Source organism: Suillus bovinus (genome assembly GCF_016758785.1).
Source record: "Suillus bovinus strain UH-Sbo-P2 chromosome Unknown EDB93scaffold_8, whole genome shotgun sequence".
Taxonomy (NCBI): Eukaryota; Fungi; Basidiomycota; class Agaricomycetes; order Boletales; family Suillaceae; genus Suillus; species Suillus bovinus.
Genome location: NW_024542064.1, coordinates 441,687 through 462,906, shown reverse-complemented (window position 1 = coordinate 462,906; position 21,220 = coordinate 441,687). Strand labels below are relative to the sequence as shown.

The 21,220-nt window shown below is 47.7% G+C and overlaps 8 protein-coding genes across 8 annotated transcripts; 5 read left to right on the top strand and 3 right to left on the bottom strand.

Moving 5' to 3' along the window:
* The first annotated feature begins 17 nt into the window (after window positions 1-17).
* EDB93DRAFT_872587 (uncharacterized protein) lies at window positions 18-628 on the top strand. The gene is made up of 2 exons (XM_041457768.1): window positions 18-234; window positions 297-628. The coding sequence occupies exons 1-2, from the start codon at window positions 73-75 to the stop codon at window positions 477-479; spliced, it is 345 nt and encodes a 114-aa protein (XP_041311196.1). The 5' UTR covers window positions 18-72; the 3' UTR covers window positions 480-628.
* A 1,430-nt stretch (window positions 629-2,058) lies between these two features.
* Window positions 2,059-3,315, top strand: EDB93DRAFT_1238736 (glycosyltransferase family 32 protein; the record flags this gene model as incomplete). The annotated part of the gene is made up of 2 exons (XM_041451555.1): window positions 2,059-2,803; window positions 2,855-3,315. The coding sequence occupies 2 exons, from the start codon at window positions 2,059-2,061 to the stop codon at window positions 3,313-3,315; spliced, it is 1,206 nt and encodes a 401-aa protein (XP_041311195.1).
* A 2,053-nt stretch (window positions 3,316-5,368) lies between these two features.
* On the top strand, window positions 5,369-7,518 carry EDB93DRAFT_1125997 (uncharacterized protein). Its single transcript, XM_041448740.1, has 7 exons — window positions 5,369-5,747; window positions 5,804-6,230; window positions 6,287-6,390; window positions 6,442-6,541; window positions 6,591-6,842; window positions 6,868-6,908; window positions 6,964-7,518. The coding sequence occupies exons 1-7, from the start codon at window positions 5,397-5,399 to the stop codon at window positions 7,213-7,215; spliced, it is 1,527 nt and encodes a 508-aa protein (XP_041311194.1). The 5' UTR covers window positions 5,369-5,396; the 3' UTR covers window positions 7,216-7,518.
* EDB93DRAFT_1319448 (uncharacterized protein) lies at window positions 7,519-9,683 on the bottom strand. Its single transcript, XM_041454880.1, has 8 exons — window positions 9,413-9,683; window positions 9,281-9,339; window positions 9,089-9,213; window positions 8,909-9,026; window positions 8,619-8,860; window positions 8,128-8,561; window positions 7,880-8,076; window positions 7,519-7,825 (listed from the first exon to the last, which is right to left on the bottom strand). The coding sequence occupies exons 1-8, from the start codon at window positions 9,511-9,513 to the stop codon at window positions 7,770-7,772; spliced, it is 1,332 nt and encodes a 443-aa protein (XP_041311193.1). The 5' UTR covers window positions 9,514-9,683; the 3' UTR covers window positions 7,519-7,769.
* Window positions 9,684-10,878: 1,195 nt separating this feature from the next.
* Window positions 10,879-15,359, bottom strand: EDB93DRAFT_1125986 (WD40-repeat-containing domain protein). Its single transcript, XM_041448739.1, has 23 exons — window positions 15,176-15,359; window positions 15,079-15,114; window positions 14,843-15,019; window positions 14,748-14,789; window positions 14,641-14,698; window positions 14,567-14,591; window positions 14,111-14,503; window positions 14,033-14,063; window positions 13,865-13,972; window positions 13,582-13,813; window positions 13,407-13,536; window positions 12,575-13,353; window positions 12,491-12,524; window positions 12,380-12,441; window positions 12,271-12,331; window positions 12,144-12,216; window positions 12,051-12,088; window positions 11,986-12,000; window positions 11,784-11,931; window positions 11,704-11,734; window positions 11,574-11,655; window positions 11,364-11,514; window positions 10,879-11,311 (listed from the first exon to the last, which is right to left on the bottom strand). Exons 2-23 carry the CDS (start codon window positions 15,086-15,088, stop codon window positions 10,914-10,916), a joined length of 3,078 nt encoding a protein of 1,025 aa, XP_041311192.1. The 5' UTR covers window positions 15,089-15,114; window positions 15,176-15,359; the 3' UTR covers window positions 10,879-10,913.
* Window positions 15,360-16,066: 707 nt separating this feature from the next.
* On the top strand, window positions 16,067-19,210 carry EDB93DRAFT_1078766 (HECT-like ubiquitin-conjugating enzyme-binding-domain-containing protein; the record flags this gene model as incomplete). Its single annotated transcript, XM_041445407.1, has 8 exons — window positions 16,067-17,029; window positions 17,085-17,412; window positions 17,500-18,116; window positions 18,291-18,348; window positions 18,497-18,629; window positions 18,679-18,796; window positions 18,849-18,988; window positions 19,045-19,210. 8 exons carry the CDS (start codon window positions 16,067-16,069, stop codon window positions 19,208-19,210), a joined length of 2,523 nt encoding a protein of 840 aa, XP_041311191.1.
* Window positions 19,211-19,622: 412 nt separating this feature from the next.
* Window positions 19,623-20,264, bottom strand: EDB93DRAFT_1125976 (histone-fold-containing protein). Its single transcript, XM_041448738.1, has 3 exons — window positions 19,997-20,264; window positions 19,816-19,945; window positions 19,623-19,764 (listed from the first exon to the last, which is right to left on the bottom strand). Exons 1-3 carry the CDS (start codon window positions 20,166-20,168, stop codon window positions 19,671-19,673), a joined length of 396 nt encoding a protein of 131 aa, XP_041311190.1. The 5' UTR covers window positions 20,169-20,264; the 3' UTR covers window positions 19,623-19,670.
* A 166-nt stretch (window positions 20,265-20,430) lies between these two features.
* Window positions 20,431-21,031, top strand: EDB93DRAFT_1247042 (histone-fold-containing protein; the record flags this gene model as incomplete). The annotated part of the gene is made up of 4 exons (XM_041452529.1): window positions 20,431-20,626; window positions 20,679-20,783; window positions 20,832-20,956; window positions 21,008-21,031. The coding sequence occupies 4 exons, from the start codon at window positions 20,431-20,433 to the stop codon at window positions 21,029-21,031; spliced, it is 450 nt and encodes a 149-aa protein (XP_041311189.1).
* Between the last annotated feature and the right edge of the window lie 189 nt (window positions 21,032-21,220).

Below are 21,220 nucleotides of genomic sequence, written 5' to 3'. Positions count from 1 at the left end.
AAGCAAGTTGTCGACTCTTAGAATTATCATTCGGGATCCTCTTGACGCATCCTAGATTACCTAGCAAGAGACATGCATTTTTCATTCATCCTTGCTGCTGCTGCTGCTTTGACAACATTTATGTCTGTCAGTGCCAGGAGCCTCCAGAGGTGCTTATCAGAGGGCGCAGCTTGTGACCCGAACGAGGACATCCCTGCCGGACAGTGCTGCACCAAATTTGTTTGCGGTTTGGACGTGAGTATCCGTCGGCTTTGGATTCAACTCCATGACTTACCCCTTGTGCCTTCTATCAATAGCCTAACGACATCCACCAGACATCACATATATGTGTCAAAAAAAGTGGAAAACTGAGCGTGTTCATAACAGTGGGTCATTTTTCTGTTTCTTGTTGTCCCAATGGTCAATTTGTCACACGATATGCAGTTATGATCGATATGCTCATTGCTACACGGATTTCTGGGCTACCTCGAATAGCCTAGACTCTAGAATAACATAGCATTAGAAAAACTTTCTTGCAAATCGACAAAACCCATTTGTGTGACTTGACTTGCTTACGATTTTCATTGTGGAAAACCTCCTGTGCAAAGTTACTCTAGTTACTTAGTACTGTTACAAGGGCGACTCAGAGTCACTTCTATGAATATTCACCTGAGAATCGATCCGAATTTGATATGACCAGGTGGCATAAAACATCATGCACAGTTCGACACGTAAATCAGGCAAAAGTGGAGCTCGCACATGGCGTCCACACCATCGCTCCGTCCTTATAATATGTAGATGTCAAGGGGACAAATGGCTCAGTGGATAACCCTGGAACTGCTTCAGCAGTTGCTGGCCTTAGTTAGAAGGTTCAAATCATGATGCATTGCAATGAAGATAGGACTGTAAGCACGCCGGCTTACCTGAGTTCTCATAATCAGTACATATACCGCCGCTGATACTGAAAGCTAAGCTTTCAGTATTTCACCTTTTGGTGTAACGGTTATGCGCGGGCAGCGGGCTGACCAATGTTACAAGGACTTGGAATATTGATTCTATGGTGGTGTCAAGTGGTCTTACATCCATGTAATTAGTACCTCTAGCACGATGAAAATGACATATGATTCTGCCATCACGCTGGCAGACTCAGGGAAACGTAATTTGCTACGAAGTGCTTGGTAGCACTCTGTAGCACCCTGTAACACTCTGTAGCGCGATACTTCCCGCTGATCGGAACATGGTTCTGCCAGTTCTGCCGGCAGAACCACCTTGAATTAGTCCTGCCCACAACACTAGCAACTTGAAATCCCTGCAGCTCCTGGGTGCAATTCCCGGACACTTACGGGCCAACCAGGGCTGACTTGGTCAGTTGCCAGAAGCCAGTGGTCTCAACCCACAACGTTCAACCAAAAAATAAAAATAAAAAAGTTATGTCTAGATTTAGAATTATACATTATAATCTTTGCACAAACGCCAAACCCTTGCCTGAGACTCTTGTCTATGCCTTCGACGCTCGAAGTTTATCGGGATGTTGAAGCTATGTTTGAGGTAAACTAGATACACGTAGCGCAATGAAAAACTGATTGATGTAGTGAAGGTTTTTGGGCAAAGGCCCGAAGGGCTTTTCGGCCCGGTGCATGCGCGCGAACCTAAGGGTTTCAAGGTGAGCCGTGATGGGCAGGCGGGCACCGATCAGATGCGTGAGGCTTGAAACCAGGAAGCGAACGCAATACATCGAACAAATAGTTAACGATTTAAGTGAGTTAATTATTTCGATTTGAGAGAGGGAGCGGTGGGTGGGCGCAAGGAACGACAAAAATTTAGCGTAGATAATACGAGAGATACTTGTCTGCTGTTGCGAACCAGGACAAGAGGTGTTGCGCCACTTGCCTCGTGACTCGGCTGACGCAGAAAACCAATTAGCACCAACACGGTCTTCGCCGGCGGCCCGTCTTCACATCTATCCTGGAGCAGGTTACGAAGTCGTTCCCATGACCAACTAATGGCACTGTACATCCTCTACCTTGGTAGGAATAACGCTTCTCCTGGCCCGACATGCGACTGCGAAGAGGATTCACAATGTTCTCGAAATTCACGCTTCCGCCGCTGGTGTTCATCATAGGCTACATGTTTTACTTTCTTTATGAACCGCATGGAAGCATCGGCCTCGTATTTCATCAACGAGCATGGATACAGCGTGAAATACTCCCATTATCCCCACTTGCAGGATGTTTTGAGCCTGAGCGCATCAGCTCACTATACAACATCAGTGACGCTGTGTATGGCGGGAAACGGTTTGAGGTTCAGGCAGGTGTACCATTACGGCTGGGTATGGACTGCTATGACTTAGCGGGAATAATAAGATTTGCAGAAGGGGAACGAAAGGCAGAGGAACGGTATATCTTACCAGATGAGCGAGCACAGTTCCACACATATTGGCGCATCGATCTTGCACCTTTCGGCGAGAGACAAGAGTACATGCTAAAGTCATTTTTCGCTACGCAAGACCTCCCCCGCTCTCGTCTCATGCTCTGGTCAAACGGCGACCTATCACTCAATCCAATCGTGCAAAAGTATCTCGATCTGTTTCCTGGCTCGTTCACACTTCGGATAGTGGATATACCTGAATTAGCCAAGGGCACGGCGATGGAGAACCACCGCTTACTCAATCTCGAGGACAAGAAAGCATGGGTAGACGGCGACCTCATCCGTTTACTTGTCATCTGGGCATACGGCGGCGCTTGGATAGACATGGACATGCTCCTAACTCGAGACCTCTCTCCATTGCTTGAGCACGAATTCGTAACGCAATGGGACTGCTACGGTAATCCAATAATCAACTCTCTTTCATCCACTTATCTACAAGTTTTCTCAGATAAGATTTACCAACCATTCAACGGTGCGCTCATGCACTTTCGCAAGCACTCGCCTTACCTCTGTGAAGCCTTCCATCTCATGGCACACAGCACTCCCCCACGTTCTCCAAGCACTGATTGGGGTTCAGTTCTTTACCATAGGCTATGGCGACGCCTCCTCAACGAATCCATACCTCCCTTCAAAATTTTACCATTCTGCTTCTCCGACCCTCTGGTATGTCGTCTCGACAACAGAGCGCCAGAGCCGTTTGAGCCTGATCGCATAGACGGGAAGTGGACCGGCAGACCCGGGGAGGGGCTTGAGGAGGGTGGGGCGCTCGATAGGGCGCTAGGGAAGATATTTGCTGTGCATTTGCATAATCGGTGGGATCAAGCATTTCCCAAGGGCGGTTGGGTGGACCGGCTATTGTTGAGGAGGCACGAGGAGGAGTTGAAGGTGCGAATAAATGGTAATTTTTGATGTTGTGACCTGCTGTGAGTGCCTGGTTCCTGAGCTGGAGGTGACATGCGCTTAAGCACATCCGCTACGGACACGAACTCCAGCACTTAAATGAACTTATGATGGAACATGTACACAATATATTATATATTATGTGTATTTTCCATGATATGATGACCTCGGCAATCAATAGGCTGCACAAGGCAATGCGGGCGAAACACGACGCAGAGCGCCTCCACCAAAAGACCATCCCTCCAAGGCGTCGATATCGAGTAACATTGGATTACACCAACACATTGATTTTTGTGCAATGCACTAGACTCAGATCTCTATCGCAATTCACTGTCACCATAGGAATCCTACTTTCATCTGATTACATCTTATTTATATCAGACGGCTCCTTGCTAAGACTCACGATACGTCAGTGCATGCACAGGAGGTTCCGTAAATGGGCGTAAGATCATCCTGTCCATCACGCCTGGTACAATTTTATCGCGCCATAATTCCAAGCGATGTGTGGATCGAATCTCTAGTCGACGATGATCTTTCGCGAAGTGGACCAAGTGGTGAGGACTAAATTCATTGATATATCCACTGTGTGGAAATCAAAGTGAAGTATACCAGTCCTCGTTCAGTTGAACATGGAACCAAGCGTATGCTGCGGTCCCCCAAATCCAATCAAGGTAGGCTGAGAATTGAGTTCACAAATCGGCTGTGAGTCCTGACAGGTGAACTTCGGAATGTTAGAATGGCACTACGCCAGACGAAACAAAACGATAGTAGATTGAGTGGTTCGTCGTTCGAGCGACCAAGACAAGGGTAGGGTGTCCATGAGATGAACATGAAGGTTGCTGGTAAGACTTTCAAAAATGGGAAACATGGGACAAGCAGTTGGATATTCGCTCATGAATACATCTGTGTAAGAAAAGTCATCCACGAGAGAATGTAAGAAGATTGTCACGGCGCGTTACAGAGCTTTGACTTGTCATCAATAGAATAGATTTCTATACTCCCGGAGGTAACAACTTGGACGAAGAACTTATCCTCTGTAATGGAGGAGTAGTCGCCGATATATATAGTGGAGAAGGATCGAGCTGTCATTATCCTTTAATTTCTAGCCAAGTTGACTTGTACAGTGAAGGAACTGGTGACCCATCTTGGATTTCCAGTCCCACTATATATGCAAGGCGTCGTCCACGTTTGTGATAACAGCCCGACATAGCATACTAACGTAATTCACGATGATGACGAGTACTTCCAAGAATGATTACCTGCATCGGAGTGGGTGTCCTTCGTCATCAGCGATTCCAGATGAATCTCGTGTCCAAGATCCCGCCTGCCTACATATGCAGTCTAGCGTGAGACATCACTGAGCGAACATAATGGACTCACAAGTCTCGTAAGCGTGCCAATAAAGTAAGCAGGTCTTGCCCAGCACAGAAAGTGAAGTTTACTAAGGTCGTCGTGTTGACTCCAGCAATGGGAGTATGATAAATCGCCAAAATCGGACGTGTTGGATGGCAGTCGTGCAAAGTGGATGCAGTTTCCCTGAACTGAATTATATATACCGCCCCAAAACGCATTTACATTTCTGAAGTCCTAAAATTGGTAAGGGTAACGTGCATTTTAGTTTGAGTTCAACTCGTATTACCGTCATATAGTCCAAGTCGTTTGCGACGCGTAGCGAGTGGCACTTCTGAGGATCCCAATGAGCTCATTTGAAAGTAACGAGGTGAGAAGGGTGAGCAGTGATCACAGTGAGATGAATGCACCTGTTCACCCGCCTTTCGTACCTGCAGAAGGTCGTACGAATCGAAAAATGACAGGGTATGATACAAAAGCTCCGATGAGAGCTGCACTATCAGTGTTTTTGCCCGCATGATCTGGACCTGATACAAATCCATATTACAATCAGGCAAATATAAAGCTTTTGCATCAGAACTGAAAACAAAGAGCAAGTCGACGTTTTAGTTGAGCGGAAATGTTAAACAAAATTAACGTCACTTGAACTTGGAAAGGTGCAATAATTATTAATGAAAGCGCACGTGTAATTCCATTTTTGGTGTGTGAAGTAGCCTTATGCTCTGGGAGCACAGGGCTGAATGACAAGAACAAGACTGATGTCCTCCAACGGCGCAGCCATCACCCGGAATGACTCGAAGTCCCCAGTCCATGCCAGACCGTTTTCTCCTCTTAATCACGTCGTAAATGTGGATGGTCGCTCATCTCTAGACAGCGAACGCAGCTCCACGTCTTCTCCCATAGTTGGCGTCAATGGACATCATTCCCGTGCCCTCATGGACGAGGAGGGCTTGGACCCCGTCGAGAAGCTGACGAGAGAACTCAAACACGAAAGAGAGGAGAAAGAAAACCTTGCTGCACAGTATCGTAACCTCCTGGCCAAACTCACCACCATGCGTACAAGTCTAGGCAACAAGCTGCAACAGGATGCTGTACGTTTATATTGAAATATCTATTATTTTTTTGTATCCTAACAAACTATGCATAGGAAGAACTCGATAGGAGAGAGCAACTTGTTCAGCATCTTACGGCGCAGAATGAGGATCTGGTCTCCACAGTCGAGACTTTGAAGGCCGAGCTCATCGCATCTCATGAAGAAGCAGAACGCAATTCAAAGGAGCTAGATACAATTCGAAGTCAGGTCCTGAACGAGAATGCGCAGGAAAGTCTTCTACGTGAACGTGAGCTTCGGGAGACTTTGAGTGAGCTCGAGCGATGCCGCATTGAGCGTGGCGAATGGGAACGCGCCACGATGCAGGAGAAGATGTTGGGTGATGAAGCAAGATTGAGCCTGGAGACGTTGAGGCGTGATCTGGAGATGGAACGCGAAGCTCGAGATCGAGAGTCAGTTGAGTTGGTCGCAGCGCGGGAGACTGCGACTAACTTACAGTCAGTTCTAGAGGATTTCTCAGCATGTAAGCAATGTCATACGTATTTTATGTTCAGGTTGTCCGTGCTAAAACATTGGCAGCTAAGGAACACGAACTTTCACAAGCCGTGAAGGACTACCGATCTCAGCTCGATGATGTCAACATGTCATTAACCGAGTTTAAACGACGAGCTCTAGACGCAGAGGTCCGCCTCGTGTTCTGGTCGGTCATCTAACTGAGCTCAAATATCAGACAGGCCCAGCTTGACGAACTGAAAATCAATGCCTCGCGAACACAAGAGCTAGAACAGGACGTCAAGGAGAAGAATCTATTGATCGGGAAGCTGCGACACGAAGGTCTATTTTCATCATCGCACATGTTGCCTAATATCAATATTCTTTTCAGCTGTAATCATCAACGAACACCTGATGGAAGCCCTCCGTAGACTTCGGCGCAACTCATCTGATACGAATGTAGACCGGAGATTGGTCAACAACGTTCTTCTATCGTTTCTTTCGACTCCACGCGCCGATGCAAAACGCTTCGAAATGCTCACGCTCCTTGCATCTATTCTATCATGGACGGACGCCGAACGTGAAAAAGCAGGCCTCCAGCGTTCCTCGATAACGGCTTCATCTGGTACTTCATTCTGGGGACGTTCATCAAATATCGGGTCGCCGAGTCAAAAGGACAGTCGATTTAGAAAGGACAGATGAGACCGAGGTAATACCATAAACTTTATTGCTGCAACTGCAAGTTCACCGTTTTTCTGCTCTAGTCCTTTTCCCGGCTCTGGGTAGAATATTTGCTTACCGAAGCAAATCAGGGCGAAATGCCCGCAAGACAGACACGTCCGAACGCCTCTGTCCCAAACAGTCCTTTGCACTCACCAAGTATTCTCTCCTCGCCAACGGGGCTGAAGGGAACACGACGCCTCGCATCGTTCACTGGCGCAGCAAGCGCGGCAAGCTTACCAAGCTTGGCGCTGCCGCCGTCCCGGAAGGGTAAGGAAAAGGAGGTCGTACCGTGACGTCTGCCGGTCGGAGTTGCCGATGCGATGCTCGTCGTTATCTGACTTTATTCCGTTTTTTCACGCGGGGACACGTAGCGTCGTTTTTTGATTCCCATATTATTCAGGGCACGCGTTGCTGTAAGCCGACTGCCTTGTGGGAGATTATAGTCTCTGGTACAGTAGTATTAATAGCACCAACTCAAATGCAGCAAAGAAGATTGATACGACATCTGTAAAGTTGTAGATGGATTCTGATGGAAGGTGGTTTATGTGGTTTGAAAAGACACATAAATATGCTGCTCATTGTCCCGCAAGTTGATGAGTGAGAGCCTTCTATAGAGCGACATGACAACTTGGGATGGACCAAGGAATGTTTTTGTTTTGATTTTATTTCCATTTTTGTCCGAGTACTACTCCATGCAGGACGATACTATCTAGCCTAAGGGCCCCCTGCCCCTGCTGCAGACCAAGGCAACTATCATTGAAGATGTGGGCTGCGAAATTACTGTAACTCATAAGAACAAGCGCGCTTAGCTGCGGGTCTTTCGCAAACAAAATTCTCCAAGGAAAACTCAATTCAATGCAAGGAGCATTTTGCGGGGGTCCTCGATGTAGTCACGAACCTTCACTATAAACGCCGTCAATACGTTGGGTGAGACCAAACGACAGAAAGAGTACGAACCCAAGAATGTAACTGCCTCCCGACCATCGAGTAGTCTGTGGTCATAGGTGAGAGCGACAACCATGATGGGTCGGATGACGATCTGGCCGTTGACTACGACAGGCCTGTCCTTGATAGCGTGCATGCCTAGCACAGCGGACTGTGGCAAGTTGATGATGGGCGTTCCGTACAATGAGCCGAAGACACCACCATTGGAACTGGATGCGTGAAATTAGTCTTGGTTTAGGCAGATCATCAAAAAAGCTTACATGGTGAAGGTGCCTCCTGCCATGTCCTCGAGAGTCAACTTCCCGTCCCTGGCCTTAGTGCCGAGAGCGGCAATCTCCTTCTCGATATCAACAAAGCCCATGCTCTCGGCATTCCTCACTACGGGAGTGACCAAACCCTTCGGAGTCGCGACAGCAACACTGAGGTCGACGTAATCATGGTATACAATCTCGTCACCCTCAATAGATGCGTTTGCAGCAGGAATCTCCTTCAGTGCCAGCGCGCACGCATGAGCGAACGCGCTCATGAAGCCTAGCTTAACGTCATGTTCCTTGAGCACCTCATCCTTGTACTTCTTTCGCATCTCCATGAGAGACGACATGTCGATCTCATTGAAGGTTGTGAGCGAAGCGGCAGCGTTTTGAGACTCCTTCAGACGTTCGGCAATGCGCAGGCGCATACGGTTCATCTTGACCTAAGGGGTAGAGATATGTTAATATCTTTGAAGGAGGCGTAGCAATGAAATGCTTACCCTAGTCTCACCCCGGTTGCCTGGTGCTTTTGGCGCAGCGGGAGGTGCGTTTGACTTGACCTCCTTTGGTTTGGAGTCCTGCTTCACTTCCTTCTTGGACTCCTTAGGAGTCTCAGGAGGAATTCCGCTACTCAATCTGTCGACACCTGAGGGTGCGAGAGGCTCCGGCGTGGTCTTATCCAGTTGTTGGTCTTTGGGTTCTTCAGGGTCTACCTTTTTCTGTTCTTGAGGGGCGGGAGATGCTAGAACCATGTGAAGAAATGGTGTGTGATCAAAGACGTGGTACCTACCATCATATTCACCGGGTTCGATTCTGAAGAGGTCCTGGCCGACGTTGACAGTGTCATCCTCTTGTGCGAGCAGCTCCACAATTTTCCCTGATTTAGGCGCGTTCACAGAAACATCGATCTCCGGGAAAGCACGTTAGTGTGTTGTTGGTGCGATAAAGATGGAAATGAAATGCTACTCACCTTATCCGTCTCAATTGTCGCGACTTCCTCATCAGCCTCGACGCTATCCCCAACCTGTTTTGACCAAGACCGAAGAGTACCTTCGGAGATGGACTCTGCCATCTGTGGCACTTTTACGGTCTCGACTGTAGATCAGCGAGGACAGCCCACATTTGAATGATCATGCTCCGTTATTTAGATACTAAAGCTGACCTTGGAGGAGATGTGATGAGTGGAACTGTGCGCATCTCATTTGCGAGCTGGCGACTTTCCTAGACAGACAAGAAATTGATCGCCCATTAGCTATGCTGCCAGTAGAGAACACAACATGCAAAGAACGCGCACCATCCTTTCGACAACGATACAGCAGTGTCACGATATTGGGCATTTCTGCTTGCAAGAAAAGCACGACTGCGTGCTACAGCGATGACCTGTTTTGATAGCATGTTCTAAGTGAGTCGGATTAATGTAGTGGATGATGTACAGGAAATAAGAGAGGTATATTCCATGGAGCCCGAAGTTTCATCCATGGGTACGGAACAAATTGATGTATAATGATACAGCCACAGCCGCGAACACGGTACGTCGCCGGCGGGGCGCCGATCTTCTACTCTCAACTCACACATCCACATACTTTTTTTTCAAGAGTTTCTTGGTTTTCGCACCGACAATGAGAAACAGTTCAATTCGGCGCCCTCACGCTGTCCTGGCAGCCTACCCGACAGGACGTTCATGGTGCCTGAAAAAGTCGTTACATTGAATGATCGGCAACCTGGCAACCGAGCCACAGGAAAGATTGAAGACAACCTTGACATGGAACCACGAAATCACTAGTTGCGGTACCTGCGGGAGGCTCATTTGAGGGTGACAAGGATCAGACTGTTCAACAGAAACCCACCGCAAAACATCCCAATCTTGATGATTTAGTGGAGGACCAAGTATGTCCACAACGTCAATATTATTGATATATTGACAAGCCCTTCAGAATAAATTATTAGGCGGTGAATGCTCAGACCCTGGATCGCGGCGGCTTATAACTAACTCAGACTAATATTCCGACGTCAATCATGACGCAGAAAACCATTTCGATGACGATGAACTCGGAGATGATATTGATTTTCTGTACTCATGGACACCCATGACAGGCGATTATAATACTTTCCTGCATATCTTTAGTATGCAAAGACCTGCGGTGCAGTGACATACGACTCTTCTCACAAGCGAGTCAACTGGGCAGGCAGTATCACTTATCAGCATATCCCAAAAATTCGCCTCACTTAGCATAATTTACAGCTTTTCCAAACACCGCAGGTTACCGGCGTACCTCTCGCCGCCTCGAACAAACGCCCTCCGTGCGAGAGTCGACATTCATTCGTTTCCAGCCTCGATACGGTCCGATTTGGACAATTGGAACCCTCGTCGTATGGTGCTCTGCATGTGTGCAATAAAAGAATGAGAGTTGAAAAACACCTCATGGCACACATTCAAGACCTATTCTTGGATATGAGACCTTTTATTATTGAACTCTATTGTTTCTGATATCTTGAGTCGGCGTACTTCTGGCAGCATCATTTCAGTATTTTTTTCTCCTGTAAACTGGAGCTCACTTATAACATGCGTAGCTATACAGTTCTATATAATTTTCTCATCTTAATGTGTAGCAAACAATGAGATATGAAAAATGTGGACGTCAGATTTTGCAACAGTATGCGCAATACATATACGAAGCAGTGTCGTGAACTTGCGGATAGCTCCAGTCCAGCGTAAAATGCTTTCACTCACATGTACAGTGAAACCTGTTTTCCGAGTCCGGGTATATTGATGGGTATACAGATGGGTATAATTACTATCCACGGGTATGTGCAAATGTAACAATTCTATCTCGCTGGTCACTATCTTCCACGGGCGAGAGCGTTAATGGCTCTGAGGTGTATTCCCCCAACTGTGTGCCAGCGCTATCTGTCTGAGTTCCATTATCAACAGGTGAAGGTGACCGAGGGGTAGCAGAATACGGTGTAGATGGTGCAGTCACTGCAAAGAGACGGCGGCTAGACTCGCATGGTCGATAGTCATTCGCCGTCGTCCACAATCTGACCGCACCATCGTGGCTTCCCGTAGCAAACATGAAAGGGTTGTCCGAAGCATGATTCCATGCGATACACGTCAGGTCCCCGCCTAGGGCTTGGGCACGGACATGATGGAGAAGCACGGCTGAATCGCGATCCCAGATATGTATATCACCAGCTGTTCAGTACTTCTTTAGTTATAGGGCTAAGAGGAACCGGAAATAGCGCACCCTTGCCGGCACAAAGCACAAGCTGATCATCCTTGCCCCCAAAATAGCTCGGTCCTGCAAAGTCAACTAGCACCCTGGGCATATAAGTATGACGCAGAGTCAGTCGCGCCTGATCCTTAACCATTTCTAACTTCCACAACTGGGGGAATGCCTAGATATATCCACGAGAGAAACTGAGAAAAATAACCGTAATGCGATATACTGACGGACCTTGTTTTCGTAAGATACCAAAGCTACTTGCCCGTTCTTAGCCAGCATTATATCACGAACATCATTGAGTATTGGTGTCTGGCTGCCACAAGTGGTTAATACATGCCTTAAAGCAAGCTGATGGGCTCACTTTTCTATAACCTTCGTCTGGATGTTATAAACTAAAATAGATAAGAAGTCAGATCCCACGAAAGACGACGGTAAATTCACCCAAAAGCTGCTTTTCTACTCGTGACTTGCTAGGATGCAATCCTTTTGGAGAATATAGGATCGGCCCGACACACAACAACCGCTGTAGATCGTGAGTAATGGCCACATCATGGATGAACACCCGATTGAAGCGATACGTGTCGAGGACCTGAAGAACGGGACTTCAGCGGCATTCCAAAAAAATTGACCTTAGTGCGCGCACATTGCCATTAAGATCCTGTCGGAATGAGTGGACACGTCATAAATAAGAGCGCGGTAGCTACTCACCAATTTGACCACTTCGCTACCCTCAACAGACAGAAATGCTACAGAGATCACTGGTTGGCATAGTCTGCGGGTGCCAATATTTTGGGGCCTCACCTTCCCCTCCAGGCAGCCATGTGATTGACTGGACATACTGGTGACGTTCGATGGTTTTCCGACACACCCCATCCTAAAAATGTCACATAAATCAGCACGCCATTGCCCTTCTTCCAGTTCAACGAACCTCTGTCCAAACTTTGATAGCCCGATTCAGCCGTGTAAGGAGAAGCACGCCAACTGGGGACCTTATCAAAACATCAGCAAGCCATGACTACGAAGCAAAAATAGCGTACCAAACAACTTGACCAATAAAGCCAGAAGCATATGCAAGCACACGATGGGGCACACAAGGATCCTATAGGGATATTATTGCCACGTTTCGATCTACCACTAGTACCACACACCCCGACACGGAAGATGATGGACGTCCGATCCCAACTATTAAAAGCATTAATAGATAGCGTACTCCACAGGCTAGAAGGTCCTACCTTGAAGTCGCCAAAAACTTCCCATTGGGTGAAAACTGTAAGTGCCTGACGAGTGCTGAATGCGCAGCCAAATCTTGCGTTATCTCTAAGCTCTTGAGCTTAGGTATGAGGGAAGCGACTTTGGATCCTCTACATGTTCTAGTGACACCTGTCTCTGGCATCATCCTCGATACATCTGTGAACACCGAGGAAGTCGTTCGTTTCCGCACAGGAGAAAATGGGTTGCTAGGAGAAGATGTTGTAGACTGAAGCATCATGACGGATCGAATGGCACTTGTTAAACGGTCTCGCGGTGTAATCGAAGAGTTTGACGTGCTGCTGAAGGTGGTGCTTGGTGACTCCAAGTTAGGATGTAAAAAACCCTCGGCACTAAAATGCGAGTAGGAGTCTGTAGATTGTCGGATGGGTGATAGCGGAGAGAGGGGTTCAGGAGAGCGTGATGTAGTGTGAGCATAATCGCCAGCAGTCAGGCTGTCGCCTTGCTCTATCGCGCTTGTTGTGATTGTCCCCATCGATGACACCCGTCTAAATTTGTGTCCTGCAAACTCCACGCCCTTTTGCACATACCGCAAGCCCCAAACAAAGCTTTTTCTGACGATTGAGACCAGACGCAGGGCCATGAGGCATTGCAGAGCATCTTTCAGAACGTCAGAAAGCCACTTCGTCCCACGATGATGCACAAATGTCCATTTTTCAGAGGCAAACCAGGCTGAAACCGCTGCTAGGCCAAACGAGGTGAACGCAGTAAAAACAGTTGTGATTGTAGATGTAACTTTGCCCTGCGATACATCATGAGTATAAGGAAATATTGAAAATAGCCAAGGGAACTTACCTGTTGCGTAGAATATGTGAATAGTACAAGTCCAGCCGAGAAGCACGTCACAGACATCACCAAAAATACTAGGGGTGATCGTTTAATCCATGTCAGTACCCACCACGGTACGCGATCACCAGGTGATCGACTGCCCACATCAGCTGGAACCCACTTCAAGTCCGAGAAGACTTACTACATAGCTTGTTTCCAAGAAAGCCCCAGCAAACTATTAACAGCGGCAGCGATGCTGAATACAAGCGAGGAGAACCAGAATGCATTGACTGCGTCAGAGAGCATATCTCCGGTTTGAGAATACGAGAACTGCAGCGTGGTGGCAGTGACGGCGGAAAAGAAGGTGGCCACGGTTGACAAAGTTAAAAGATCGGCTGCATCGTGCTTTTGTGCGAATCGAATAGTTGGGACACCTCGGACTAAATCAGAGTTATGTCGCCTGGATAGACCACGGGATCACATACCAACTTCGATGAACATAGACAACGTTCCAGTGATGCTATCGATGTGCTCTCCCATTTCAGCCATAAGGTCGTGAACATAACGCTGCACAGCAGGATATTTGAATTGTCCTAATGTAAGATATTTAGAATAACGGGCCATTGAGTCCTACGAGAGTGAAAGAGGCTTACCTCTGTAATCTTGTAAACAACATGCCCAGTACTGCTGACAATTAATCAAGCGCTGGTTAAAAAGGTGCGAATGCATACCTTCAAATCGCCTTCAAATGACTGTATCAAAGTGTTAACGGCCTCGTCGGTGAACTCCGGAAAATCGTTCAGGCATTTCAAGAAGGTCATGAGGTCAGCAGCAAAGTTTTCAAACTGCTCTGAGAGGCCCTCAAGATCCAAGTTGTCTTCAGTATTAACTGGAACACGTCCTGGCATGCTCTTCCGCCGCCGGGCGTTGCGCTTTCTGTTCATTAGATTGGGGTTGACCAAAAATTCGCGTTGTTGACGAGAGATCTTGCGAGGAAAGAGATCAGCCGCATTGTCCCGGAAAAGGAAGAGGACTTGTGCAAGACGTTCGCGGAGCCGAAATGCGGAGGACAGAATTCCGACAGAACTACCAAGTTGTCGTGCAGCATTGCCAAAGTTTCTGAGCTGTCAGTGTGAACACAGCATCAGCATAACCAGCCACAAAGCTTGTTGTTAAATAGCAGTGACCTCTTTGTCGAGACTATTGATCCTTCTGAAGGAAATTTTAATGGAAAAAATTACAGGATCGATGGTGAACGAACTTCTGGAATTTGTTAAATGCCTCTGCTCCAGCAACTTGTAGTTGCTCGTCAACAGTTGCTAATCCGATGTTCAACAAAAGGTGCAGCTGTCAGACGGTCCTACTCACGGACGTCTCTGTCGTCCTCAAAGCTTGGATTCTGATCAAAGTCTGAGTTGAGATGTCGATGAGCAGCCTAAGATTGTATAGCACGAAAAGCTAACCTCGGCCGAGAGATTCAGCCTGGCTAAGCTCGTTTAAAGCATTCAGGAGATTGAGCAACGTCTGCCTCCGTTTCGTATCTAATCTTGGAAGATCGACACGGGGTCGATTGACAGTCTCCCCAAGGAGACCACCTGTGTGATCTTTGGAAGGGCCAGCTGCAGGTGCGGGATCGGTAGCTGGGAAATTGTTCACAGGTTCAGCCACGTTTCAGTTCGTGAAATGAAAACATTCATACCATGATGCATATTATTATATGCGGAAGCTGTGGCAGCTGTGCAAGAGCCGTCAAAGATAGTTTCACTGGTTATGAAACTTTTGGTAGGACTACGGACTTGATTGAGGTTTTTATGAGAGTGCAGGTGGTGCTGCCAGCGAGTGGAGTGCAGCACGCGAGAAGTACTAACGATACATTCAAAAGACTCAGCTGTCACGAAAGGAGTTGGTTTTCGCTTCCTGTAGCTGTGTACCGAATTACTTGCCGTATCATAAACACACTGCCATAATGCATTGATAGACCTGAGACGTGACTTGGCACAAACTTGGCAGGCGGTATAATATATTTAATAATAACTTATGATGGTTCCAGATACCGCTTTTTAAATCGTCAACTTCCCCAGCACAGTCTTTCGCTCACTTTTTGTTACTTGCCCGCTGTCGCTAACGACGAGCTCAAGGGCCGTGCTGCCGAACCGTGGCACCTTGAACCACGTGCCAGGCCCTGTTATCAATTGCTTCCACCAACTATTTTATTAGCCAAAACTCCAGAAATCGATCCGAACGGCGAACACTGTTCATGGCGACTCTCGTTCGCACCCAAGTCTTACAGCCCGTCGGGCAGGACGAAATACTTCGAACTTCCATTCCGAAACCATTTCCGAGCGCAGATGAAAGAGAACGATTACTTCAGGAAGCACTTCTGGAAGAACTTGCCGAAGAGCCAGTAGAATATGAACCTCATACCAATGGAAGCATATCGCAAAGCAAGCCACGATCGGCAGCACTACACAGTGTAAACCATATTGCACCAGAAAGACTGTTCGTGAGTGATGGATACCTTAGCAACGTGTCTGTGAATATTGCTTAGCCCAATCTTGCAGACGGTGATCATGCCATCAATCACTGCTGTACAGTATTCGTGTCTCATGACACTCAATAATTTGTTATCTGTCCCTATAAGATGGCAGCCAATCGTCCCAGACAGGCGCCATTCGATGCCAGCCTCTATGCATTGCGAGCAGGCGCTGCAATCATACTCTGCTCTTGAAACGCTTGTGTTAAATCTCAGAAATCATGACGGTGGGGAGATACCTCTCAAAGCTCTGGATGACCACACAGCTCTCCTGGAAGAACTAAGGGATCGAGTTGATGCCCTAGCGCCTTCTATGAACCGACAGGATGCACATTTTGCACAAATCATAGTATCGCTCCTTCTGGACTTGGACCAGTTGCCTACAGTTTCTTCCACTTTGGATTCAACCCTTCAGGCATCTTCATCCACTTCTCCTGGCCTTGTCGCTCGACATCCTGTTGATCTCTTAAGTACCTTGAAAAAGCAGCTTGGCGATCTGCAATCGGAAGGGAAGGCAAGGGCAAGCATCCTCTCTTCACAGTCCCCAGTACAAACCGTGCAAGCCGCGCTCCTTTGGTCCAAGATTGAACGAAAGCTAGAAGCTGTAACAGCACTTTGTAAAGATCGCGCCGATTCTCGCCGGTCCCCCTCCATAGATCATCTCCCCCCTCAATACGACCACGTAGGCCATGACTTCGAGACACCCCCAGAATATGATGCCGAGTATCAATCATCTTACGAGAAGGCTGGCATTCAGTCACCAAGGTTGATACCATCTCACAGTATTTCCAACGAGAAACTGCGCATGGATTTTGATGCCGTGACGTTGGCAATCGAGCGTCTGTACATCGTTGCACCCCAATTACACAATCAACGAGTGGAATTGAAGAGCTCCAAGCTCGCTCAAATGGAGCGTGCACGGCTTGAAGGTCCTAAAGTCCAGCTTTCCTCATCTAAGGGGAAGCAGAAAGCTCATGATCGGGATATGCGCGACCTCGACCACATATTCGAGCTCCTCCGGAAAGCGTCAGACCGCAGGCTGACTGATCAGTCAGTTGTCATGGATAGCAGACGAATGGTCAAGCAAAGCAAGGCAAAGCAGGAGTACGAAAATCAGGTATTTCTCGCTTACTTCGGTCAGAGATGATCGCTTATTGAAGTAATCCCTTCAGCGAGGTGCATTCGTCGACCAACTTGTCCAACGTTCGGGAGCCGGGAGATTGCATGACCAAGATGCCATCCTGCAACCGAAAGTCAGAGCCCTGGATGAGCTTGTCACGCTCCCTGAGTTCATTCGCGAGTCAATGTCGAGTATCCCGTCCGAGTCACGTCAATATACGTCCTCCTCTGGAGATGCACTTGAGGAGCCGGTTCCTGACGTTACGGCAACCCACAAGAAGTCACGCAGTCGAAGCATATCTGCCCCACAATGGTTGCGCCCTGCAGCGGAATTTAGCCGACGGTTGTCCAAGAGCTCCAGCAGGCCATGCTCGTCCCACGGTTTTGTCCAATCCGGAACCGAAGAGTCGCAGCAGCAAGGTAAGAACTCAGAAATTATCGCTGATAAAACTAACCAAAGCTTTGCAGGGGGCATTGCACTCAATGTTTCCTACATTGCCGAATATCACGAGACCTTGAGACATGTCCTAGTCTTCGTAGCAGTATCAGGCATTCCCGTTGATACAGAACTACATGCTGAAGTGTTGCCAACGTCATCCACTGGGACAGAAGGTGATTGGCTAGTGATTAGGAGTTCCTGGGCCTCCTCGCCTCCATTAAGCCTGCCTGTCCGAGTCGCTCCTGGGAAGAAAGATATCCAAATTCGTCAAGGACACTACGAGCTCAAACTTGGGATTGCGAACCCACAGGCGGCGAGGTCCTCTTCACCTGATGAACCTACTCCATTGATTTCTGCTGAGCAACTCCTATTATCGAAGCCGACATCCTGGTCCTGCATATCCTGCTCGCTCCCCCTCGTCCATATCCCAAAGTTGATCAAATACCGCGACCTGCCATCAGAACATTGGGAAGAACTTGTCGATTCCTGGATGTGCCATGCAGACCAAACACTACACAATCACGTCGCGAAGCATGGACGTGGTTTCTGGCCAGAGGATAATGAGGCTCTGGTCGGATGTGGCTACATCCTCTTCCAGCAATCGGCCATAGTAACCAACAATATCTCCTGCACCGAACAGCCCCTGGTAAATACGCATTTCCTGTTAAACTCGTGCTATTACAGGACGATCAAGAAGACCGACGTTGGGCTTCCACCAGCGGCTGCTAGTCGATCATCGGTGCTCTGCTCTGATGCCTTAGAAGCCCCCGCAGGTTTCTTTGCACCATCAAGTAGTGGGGCATGCGTCGTGAGACTGCAGCAAGTTTCACTTTCGGTTGATACAAAACGTCCAAAATTGAACGCGGGGCAACTCGCGAGTCGCTCTTTCAAACAACTCTCTTCACTGAGGATCATGTGATGGGTGCTACGCTCGAGTGCACAATTTTTATGACTTTTTTGAAATTTTTTTGTTTTGTTTTGTCGATTTTGATGGTAAACTAATTTCTTATTTTCAGCGAGATGAAGAGTCGTGGTTAGCACGATGTATATGTGGCGCAGTAATTGGTCGGCGGCATGAACGACATGGCGCAGATGGCGCAGTTTCGGCGATGTACCGTTTGTTCAAGTATGCGGTGCGGCCAGTGAGCCAAATAGCAGAGTTCGTAGTCCCACAGTATACCTATAGCAGCGCGCTGATGGCCTTACAGACTTCCCCGATTCCCAATGTCTGCATTCATCATGCAAGACATGCTCGAGCATGTGTCTGCTCATGCAACGTACCGCTTTGTTATCTCTGATGAGGAAGAGGAGCGGCCACGAATTTTGGTTTGTTGTGATTTTTAACCATATTGCTTAAATTTCTCACACTCCGCGTAAGATATGGCTATTCAAACCGAAGATTCGTGTCTCGTATATGCTGCATACACCATACCTTCTTCCGAAACAGGGCTCCATCGACGCGTCAAAAGTGTTGTATAGAATTTTGGGGCCGTCGTCGTCAACGATGGCTTTGAAAGAGTGCGTGGTCTTCGATGAACATTACCTCGTCCCTCTAACCCCTTTCTTATACATAGCCTACTCTCTCGATACCCTGGGTTTCCTCAAGCGGAGCACCTCTTCTATCCAATCGACGTTTGTCGCAAGCTCGCAGGACTCTTGACGGAGAGCACCCATTCGTATCCAGAGAACACGAGGACGATGACGGGCTTGGATGTTGGATGGTTAAATCGTGGATACTGATAAGTAGACATCACACTTTCCCGTTTTTGCACCAATTCGAGTAGTGTTTGTTGGACTCAAGCACTAGCGTCACGCTCCGTCGGAATGACTGTTATGTGATACTATATTTGATAACCTAGACAAGCATCTGCGTAGGTCTATATCGTACACAGCGCCATGCAATGCTACGGACGTAGTAGTATCAGGCAAAGGTCTCCGCTTCGTGAGGAGTTTTGTTGGTTCTGACAATAAAGACAAAGTTGCACGCCAAGTGCTGCTTTGGATTCTCTGCGTACGGTGCGAAACTCGAAGCACGTTGAAGGACATCCTACAGATTAAGTATACGAAGTAAATATGCACAGTGGTGATACATAGGAGGCATGCGAAAGTGATACACGGGGTGTATTACACCTCTTGGCTGTCAAGGCTTTGTTTCTTGCTCTTTGCAGGAAGGAGCTATACGGGGTCATTTTAAGATGATTCAATAGCTGGTAGAGGAAAAACGTACTGCAGGGTTGATGTAAGGCACGACACCACCCTCAGAGATAATCACATCTCCGAGTAGTTTACTCAACCTGAGGACGAAGTGAGCTAGACTGCAACAAATGAGCTAACATGAGACGCACTCTTCATCATTACGAATAGCTAGTTGAAGGTGACGAGGATTGATACGACGTTTCTTGTTGTCACGAGCTGCGTTTCCTGCCAACTCCAATATTTCAGCTGACAGGTACTCTAGTACTGCAGCAAGGTATACTACAAAATGAGTTAGTTTCAAAGCGAGACTAGAAAAACTTGGAAACCTACCGGGTGCACCAGACCCAATACGCTTGCTGACGTTGGATCTCCTCAACATGCGATGAATACGGCTGACTGGGAACTGGAGACCAGCTCTAGTAGAACGGGACGTAGACTTGGTTTCTTCGCTCTTGACCTTGCCGCTGACCTTACCCTTGCCGCTTGACTTTGCAGAAGGCATGGTGAAGAATGTGTAGTAGTTGGTTGAGAGAAAGGTAGAGCGGGCAAAGTTTCAAGTTGAAATGCAATTCTAGACGGAACGCTGTATTTATAGTCAGAGTCTAGACGCGCGCCACAATCAACAAAGACGCGTCGTAGCCAAATAGGTGTAAAGTCACGTGAAGGTATATATAGGAGATGTCGTTCGCGCCTCCTTTGCGTTGCGACCGCCATTACTGCCATCCCTTCTCGCAGTATCAATAAATCTTGTGATTCCTGCAGCTATGGGACCTAAACCCGCATCAACTGGTGGTAAGGCACCCGCTTCTGGTGCTGCCGCTAAAGCCCCTGTCAAAACCACTGAGGGTGCTAAAACTGCGAAGAAGACCGCTAAGACTGCTACAGCCCCTGCTGCTGGGGAGGAAAAGAAGAAGCGGAAGAAAGTCCGCAAGGAGACTTACTCTTCCTACATCTACAAAGGTAACGCGTTATGATTAATCAAAAAGCTTACAGTCTGACGTGTCTTCCAAAGTGCTCAAGCAGGTACATGCAGACACTGGCATATCTAATAAAGCTATGGCCATCTTGAACTCGTTTGTCAACGACATTTTTGAGCGCATTGCTACAGAAGCTTCGAGTATGTGCTTTTTACCTTGTTTTGATATCATTTAACCAGTAATTTCAGAGCTCGCTGCATACTCCAAGAAATCAACGATCTCATCCCGTGAAATACAGACAGCAGTTCGTCTCATACTTCCCGGAGAGCTTGCCAAGCATGCTATCTCCGAGGGCACAAAATCCGTGACCAAGGTGAGATTTACGTTATTCATATTCACAAGCCGTCACTAACGGCTGAGACAGTTCTCGAGCTCGAGCAGCAAGTGAAGAAATCTCTGTTGTCAGCTGTATCGTTAGGCGCTGTATTATCATTATCATTATTTTATTGGGATCTAGTGTTCTTGTCGTTGTCCGTTTGAGCGATGGCTGCCCCAGGCAAGACTCATGGCGGTAACTTCGAGTCGGAAAGTGAGAGTTATTCGAGTTATGTCCTGGACATTATCTTCCGAACTTATC

Bases quoted from the DNA above. Each gene is read 5' to 3' on its own strand.
- EDB93DRAFT_1319448 (XM_041454880.1), bottom strand. From the start codon at position 9,513: ATGCTATCAAAACAGGTCATCGCTGTAGCACGCAGTCGTGCTTTTCTT. The intron at 9,214-9,280 runs GTCAGCTTTAGT...GCTGATCTACAG, and splicing joins CTCATCACATCTCCTCCAAG to TCGAGACCGTAAAAGTGCCA. The intron at 7,826-7,879 runs GTTCGTACTCTT...CGGCGTTTATAG, and splicing joins GGAGGCAGTTACATTCTTGG to TGAAGGTTCGTGACTACATC.
- EDB93DRAFT_872587 (XM_041457768.1), top strand. From the start codon at position 73: ATGCATTTTTCATTCATCCTTGCTGCTGCTGCTGCTTTGACAACATTT. The intron at 235-296 runs GTGAGTATCCGT...TTCTATCAATAG, and splicing joins AATTTGTTTGCGGTTTGGAC to CCTAACGACATCCACCAGAC.
- EDB93DRAFT_1125997 (XM_041448740.1), top strand. From the start codon at position 5,397: ATGACAAGAACAAGACTGATGTCCTCCAACGGCGCAGCCATCACCCGG. The intron at 6,391-6,441 runs GTCCGCCTCGTG...AATATCAGACAG, and splicing joins GACGAGCTCTAGACGCAGAG to GCCCAGCTTGACGAACTGAA. The intron at 6,909-6,963 runs GTAATACCATAA...TTTCTGCTCTAG, and splicing joins AAAGGACAGATGAGACCGAG to TCCTTTTCCCGGCTCTGGGT.
- EDB93DRAFT_1125986 (XM_041448739.1), bottom strand. The intron at 14,790-14,842 runs GTTAGCTTTTCG...ATCTCAACTCAG, and splicing joins GGCTGAATCTCTCGGCCGAG to ACTTTGATCAGAATCCAAGC. The intron at 13,973-14,032 runs GTAAGCCTCTTT...ATCTTACATTAG, and splicing joins TTGTTTACAAGATTACAGAG to GACAATTCAAATATCCTGCT.
- EDB93DRAFT_1125976 (XM_041448738.1), bottom strand. From the start codon at position 20,168: ATGCCTTCTGCAAAGTCAAGCGGCAAGGGTAAGGTCAGCGGCAAGGTC. The intron at 19,946-19,996 runs GTAGGTTTCCAA...CTCATTTTGTAG, and splicing joins TATTGGGTCTGGTGCACCCG to TATACCTTGCTGCAGTACTA. The intron at 19,765-19,815 runs GTGCGTCTCATG...CTTCGTCCTCAG, and splicing joins GCTATTCGTAATGATGAAGA to GTTGAGTAAACTACTCGGAG.